This window comes from Takifugu flavidus, chromosome 21, assembly GCF_003711565.1.
Source record: "Takifugu flavidus isolate HTHZ2018 chromosome 21, ASM371156v2, whole genome shotgun sequence".
Taxonomy (NCBI): Eukaryota; Metazoa; Chordata; class Actinopteri; order Tetraodontiformes; family Tetraodontidae; genus Takifugu; species Takifugu flavidus.
The window spans coordinates 31589-38263 of NC_079540.1; the positions used below are offsets into that span (position 1 = coordinate 31589).

General features: G+C 40.5%; 1 protein-coding gene across 2 annotated transcripts; it reads right to left on the reverse strand.

Annotated features, from left to right (window-relative positions):
* Nucleotides 1-187: 187 nt before the first annotated feature.
* On the reverse strand, nt 188-6494 carry ak2 (adenylate kinase 2). 2 transcript variants are annotated; one of them, XM_057021645.1, is made up of 7 exons: nt 6294-6494; nt 5539-5664; nt 4367-4477; nt 4090-4184; nt 3225-3297; nt 1609-1828; nt 188-285 (listed from the first exon to the last, which is right to left on the reverse strand). In XM_057021645.1, exons 1-7 carry the CDS (start codon nt 6390-6392, stop codon nt 278-280), a joined length of 732 nt encoding a protein of 243 aa, XP_056877625.1. In that variant the 5' UTR covers nt 6393-6494; the 3' UTR covers nt 188-277. The 2 variants fall into 2 exon arrangements, with proteins under 2 accessions (XP_056877625.1, XP_056877624.1); XM_057021644.1 differs by lacking the exon at nt 188-285 and having other exon boundaries at nt 1030-1828.
* Between the last annotated feature and the right edge of the window lie 181 nt (nt 6495-6675).

Below are 6675 nucleotides of genomic sequence, written 5' to 3' on the forward strand. Positions count from 1 at the left end.
ACAAGTTTGATGGAAATGATACATTTCAACTGTTAATTGCTACATTCTGAGATATCCCATCTAAAAATATTTATGATTTTAAAATATTGTACTCCACTTTGATTATTTTCTAAAGGAATGAAAAAAGCAGATGCTCACAATAGTCATTTATTTGGATGCACCAGAACAATGACAAGCATGTCCAAACTGCAGTTTTTACCATGATAGTTTATTTTCTGACCCCCCCAAACATTGTTGACTCCACTCCGGATTCTGCTGAAATGAAGCAACTTACGATTCAACCAGCTGCAAGACAAAAGAAAGAGACATTACGTTAATTACAGCAGAGCTTAACATGAGAAGGATTTTTTTTCCTCTTGGCAATTTAAATCCTATAGCTGCTATAATAATAATAATAATACTCATAATAATAACAATAATTGAGATTAACAATAAAAACAATGCTTTCAGCCAGGTTACAATGCTGACCATTTACATTCACCATAATAAATAACAGAGCAACATATTTGTGTGACAGACCATACAATAAATAAAAAATGAAAATCCTTATTTCTTGTCTTTGTGATTTACTTAAAAATCACGTTGATTGAGGTAAGTGAGCACATAATCTTAACTGGATCTCACAAACCCAATTTTCAAGAAATGCCAGTCATAAAAGTCTGAAAGTTATATTTCTATCGTTGACATTTTGGTGGTGTTATTTGGAAACGGGGTTACACGGATAACATAGAAGAACTGACGGGAGGAATAATGTTTCCTTCTGCCACCAAGACCATGTAAATCGTATTAAAGCACCGATTATAGAGGCACAGTGAGCTGACCACAGCCAACAGATTCATGCTGATTTTATCAGCAGTCCATTAGATCAAGTTGATTTCCAGTCCCTCTTACATCCAGAGTGTCATTCATGGCATCTGACAGCAGATGTCATTAGGGAAGGAGTCCACAAACAACGATGCAGAAAAGACAGAGTCAATTTACAAAATGGAGGAAATAAAATTAAATATGTCCTGGGAACAAAAGAGAGAATTGGACTTTGAATGGAAATTGTATTGCAAGATCAGCGGACCTGTGCTGCATTCACTGCAACAGAAGTGCTTCCGTTACACCGCAAGATATTAATGCAATTCAGAGGCAGGATTATATGCTGGACATGAAACTGTTCGAGCAATGTTTCTGCCCGTCGAATAAACAAACGAATGCAATAACCTCCATCATGCCAGTTGGAGAAAGTCTTGCAGTCTTTAAATGTTTGCAAGACTATATTTTATGTAGCTCAAGAAGTGGTGGACGGATTTAATGTGCGTATAGACTATAGAGTATGAATTAATCAACTGCTAGATAAATCTGAACAGTCTGCTTCTCTAAATGTTTGTACTTCAAGCTGGGATCAGGAAGAAAATGTAAAAGAAAGCTAAATAATGAGCAGATGCAGAGTAGAAGCACTTTTGCTATTGCCACTTTGAGCCTCCTTTGTCCATCTTTACAACAGACGTTACATCTTGTTGCCACCGGCACGTGAGTAACTCTTGTACATCCGTGAAGGGACATTGAAAGGATAAGGAAAGGATGGAGATAGGGTTCAGATGAAGAACACTTGGTCTTTACAGGTAGCAGCGGAGGCGGAGGCTTCCTTTACAGCAGAAAAGGCAGCTATGATGGACGCAAGGACTACAGTTGGGCTCTTCGAGGCATCGATGGCCCTGTGGAGGCCCAGGGCACTGTAGTACTTCACCAGAGGAACGGTCTGGCGGTGGTAAGCATCAAGGCGGGAGCGCAGTGTGGTCTCATTATCATCACTGCGCCTTATGAGCGGTTCACCCGTTACCTGAGTGGAGACGTGACAAAAAAAGAGTTAGACCCTGAATCAGCCTGTCAACAGAGATGAGTGCAGAACCAAATCTTTTAGGGAACTGTGATTGTAGTAAAAGTGATGAAGCTGAAATTACTGTTTGATTTGTTTGTGGAAAACATTCTTGTGCTTCCAGTGGTGCACCAGTTTGAAGTCAGTAGTCAATCCTGGGCAATAATACAGCCTTGCAACACATCTAAACCCGCTAATAATCAGCATTTGAGTACGTTCACGCTGCCAATAGATGTGTCTCGAGAGATGTCATCATGATCCCGATGCGAGAAACACGGTACTAGATAATGGAAAGCAACATGAGAGCTAGCGGTAGCGTTGCCGTTTATACTTCATTTTCCAGTCTCTCTTTCAAAGCATGCAAGCTTAATGCCGACTCAACAATGATGGAGCGCTGCTAGAAAGGAGACAGAAAATTGTTTTGGCTGCGGCAGAAAGTCAAATTACAGACGGTGTTGATTGCTTTAACCGGCACGATTCAACACGGTTACACCATCGGTCATCACAGGAAAAGGCTCCCAAATTTCCACGCCAATCCAAGCGTGGTGATCCCACCACTGTCAACTGATGGAGCTGGAACTGATGAAGTTCTGGGTCTGTTACAAAGTCATTTGACTCTGTAACAGATATTCTGCTGTGAATTCCTTTGATTAATAGAGTAATCTGATAAAAACAGATTTGAGTTTTTGAAAAAGAGGACTTTTCAGTTGGGGGGGGCTTGGCTACATTGTAAACGAGAGAGAAATTTGCTGAACATGTTTGAGGCCCGAGGAGAAAAAAAAATCCTGGACGATTTTGAAATTCTGCCCAGACACATTTTTAGGTCTCAAAGAGCAAACAGGTCTGGGCAAATAAGGACACGTGGTTACCTCACACAAGAGAAAATGGTATCGACATTATTGGCAGTTTCCCTCAGCTCATACTGTATCTTCCAGCTCCAGCTGAACAATTTCACTTTCTCCTTCCCTTTTTGTGGGCAACATAAGTGCATTGGGCAAAATTAAACTTCCATGTGAAAAACTGTCCTTTGAGCTCTAGATTTTAAAAAAAGTATTACTCAATGCAGAGAAAATTAGTTATTTATAATCGAGGTACTTGAGCAGTTGTTTCACCCCTGGACCAGATCATCAGAAAAAGGATGATCCCAGCAAAGACACTCGGTGTAGGATAAAACAGTTCTTTGATGCCATTAACTGTTCGGCAGCCAGTTTTATTCACATTCGGCATTTTGTTTGAAAGATTAATTGGTTGTTGACTAAAAACACAACACCTTTTTTGTTACCTTTTTTCTTTTAAAACCATCCAATTGTATGTGGTGTATTTAAGTATTTAAGTGTTCATTGAGAGTGAAACTACTTACATCATCCTTCATGGGCTCTTTGGGGGGGTTGAACTCCTCATGGTAGGAGCGACCACTTGGCTGATGAATTAGTCTGTAAAGACGGAGGGAAGAGGGTCAAAACCCAGCTGACGAGATGTCTGGCTCTGTTAACCAGCTGTCCAACCACATTCAGTCCTCATTCTGACCCTACTGGACCTCATGGTGTCCCTGTCTGGTGGGGATGCACCGAAAATTCGACCGCCGAATTGTTGCCGTGCGCAAGCTAAATACCGCAGCCAGCATGCGCTCGTCTATATTAGGGCCACGAGTTCTGCTGTGTGAATGCATTTCAATATCCCTGATAAGGACCCACAGATAGTGATTTGCAAAAGGTCTCCTGCTTTAATTTAAATGAATTAATTTAAATTATCAGCTGAAATCTAAACATCCTGATCCTCATATTGAATATGATAAGATTATGGCACAGAAAATGAAAGCTTCTGACCTTGTTAAGAGCCAATTAAGCCATAGAGTCCTTTACCTTTACCATATTTTCTGCTGATTAAAGTGTGCTAGAAGGAGCTGCTCTCTTCATGTGTTCCTTCTTTTCTTATATAGTAAAAAAAAAAAAAATCTTTGAAAACTAACTTGCAACAAACACTTAACTAAGCAAAAGTCTTACTAAACAATATCTGAATGTAATTTTCCTGTTAAAACAATCCTACATTCAAATATTTGTTCACACTACTAGCTTCAGTGACTAAGTTTGATCGTTACCTTCAGCTTTCTGCCACCAAAACTTTCACACCCCAACTGAATTTGTTGGGATTTTTTTGGACTGGTAAATAATTCTGATGGAATATTCACCTTACAAATCTCTTTTTAGATGGTGTAAGTTTCCTACCTGCCACATATCCTCCGGACCAACAGAGAATCATCAATCACAAACTCAATCACAGAATCCAGCTTCTCCTTTCTCTTGTCCAACAGGCTGTCCAGCTTTAAGAGTAAAATACAGAGGAAGTTACAGATGACACGGTCTGGTGAAAAAAGATACCATAGATTGTTGCCATCTTCCATTTTTTCAGGACTATCTGACAACCAAATAACATCCAACAACATCCTACAATGATCAAGTAGTTTGTATGACATTACAAAAAAATTGAAATTGAAATTCAAACCATTTCTGCTTGTTTGACAGTGCGAGGAAAACCATCCAACAGGAAGCCATTTTTGCAGGCTGATGAGTCCAGGTTCTTCTCTATGAGCTCTACAACCATCTCGTCACTGACCTGGAAGCACAGACATTAAAAAGAAAGCTTAAAAATTGCCATTTCTCTGTTTTTCTCTGTATACCAACAGCTTTATAATGGAGTTTGCTTCTTTATTCAAAAATTGTTTGAATTATTATACTATTCATAGCTCTGATCAAGTCTTAAACAACTTCATCAAATCCCCAAACTAAGGAAATTTCAAATACCGGTAATCCCTCCTTTCCACAATTCCCTAATCTACCTGGACATAGATCTTAATGCAACAAAACGAATTTCACGAACAACAACAAATTTTGTGGGTTTCTTTGGGTTTTTTTTTAGTTTTTATTTTAAATTGTAATTCATTATCAATGCTACATTATGGAAACTTAATTGAAATATCAAGCAAATAAACTGCTTAGAAAATGAAAGGAACACATAATTTTCTCAGGTTTACTCCTAGTCAATCATACGTCTGGTCTATTAACCTACTGTTGTGTAAATAGGGCAGACAACACAAGAAAATGAGATATTGATCAAAGTGAACTTGATTAATAGTTTGACAACTAGTGGCTACAGAGTGATTTGCCCTCCCCATCCTTTCTGGCTTATTCTTGACTACATTTGCATTTTTCCAGAATTGTCACCACTAGTGGGAGAATTAGGCTGTAGCTGCAGACCATAAAAGTTGTGAGAGAACATTATAAATGGTGATTCAATGATGGCAGCTGGTTCTGTTCACAGAGGAGAATGTTTACAGTGAGCAAACGTGACAGAGACATGAGAAAGTCCCAAAGACTTTTAAGAACCTTCTGCTGCAACATCCTCCAGTATGAGTGGGTCAGTGGTGGTTCGGTCCACTTGGAAGTGCACACAGGCTACCACATGCCAACCAGAGGCACCCAGACTGCTGTTAGTTAATGGGATGAGATCAGACCATATGCTGGTGCAGTGGACCTGGGTTCTTCTGGCACAAAATGTGGCCTCATATGGCTGGAATGTGTAAGCAGTTCACTGGTGGTGATGTCAGTGATATAAGGCATCTATGCATTTGGAGTTTAGATAGAAATTACTAAAAACACAGTTGCTGTAAGTATTACCAGTTTGCCAGAATCCATGGTCGCTTTGAGCCTCTTGCCAAGCTCGGAGCCTGAAGCCACCATCGCCCTGAGCATGTCTCCAGTGGCCAAGTGGCAAACACAGTACTTCTCTGCAAGCCGCGGAGCCTGTCAGGGAGGAGGAATATGCAAATCAGATGTTGAAACATCAGGAAAGCAGCACTACACACACAGATGAGGAGAAGGCTTGGCAGTTGCTTTTTATTTTACGTTGCATGAAGGCATTAAAAGAGTCTGGTCGTCTGCGGCAACATTTGCATTAATTTATTTCTGCTCATGCACCCATTATTACCGTTACTGCACCCATACCGGTACTTGCACGACTAATCTTACTAGTAAAGTTACTCATATCTTTGTAGCTTAAGCCTAGAATCGAAGCCATAGCAATTTTGAGAAAATCTGTTAACGTTAAGATACTTCTAGACTGCTTGTCTACTTAACAACTAGACCAAAATCCAACACCAAGACACTAAACAAACTCGAACAGTAGAATTACTATTACGATGTATCACACGTACTAATTATTAAAACAGTGAATAACACCCGGCAATCCTGATTACATATTTAACGCACCTTCCAGCTTAATGCTAATGAGAAAGTGACTTTAACCGTGTTGTGAAGGCAACTAGAACAGGTAAGACTGGGCAGGTAGCTCAGCATTAGTGGGGACATCAGCCATGCGCTACTGGCTTTCAAAGCTAACGGCTAACTAGCTTGGCGAAGTAGCCCTTTCGCACCTGAGTCCCTTTCCCGGCACCGGGTGGTCCCAGCAGGATGGCCCGTAGCCCTTCATGCATATCCGCTAATGTCTCTTTTAGTTGCGTGCTTGGAGCCATGGCTGTACCGGTAGATCACCGAGACAGAAAGTTCTTCAAAGTCTGTCTGTAATCGCACCGATGACACTTCAGCCGAGCTGCCCCGGAAAGGAAGCGGACACGCCTCCTTTTTCCTGAAATGATGAAACTCCGCCCCCTCGCTCTAAATTCTGATTGGTTACCAGATATGTCTGTCCTATTTATTTGGTTTGATTGGTGGAATTTATGGAACGTCATTAAATTTGCTTCTTCTTGGATCCAAAATTTGAAGAGATCTCCATGTGCGAGAGATCCCCCCTCTCTC

Excerpts from the sequence above, each read along its gene's own strand:
- ak2 (XM_057021644.1), bottom strand. The coding sequence starts at position 6,392 with ATGGCTCCAAGCACGCAACTAAAAGAGACATTAGCGGATATGCATGAA. Across the intron at positions 5,665-6,293 it reads GTGCCGGGAAAGGGACTCAG|GCTCCGCGGCTTGCAGAGAA; the intron begins GTGCGAAAGGGC and ends CCTCCCTGACAG. Across the intron at positions 4,478-5,538 it reads CCATGGATTCTGGCAAACTG|GTCAGTGACGAGATGGTTGT; the intron begins GTAATACTTACA and ends CTGTGCTTCCAG.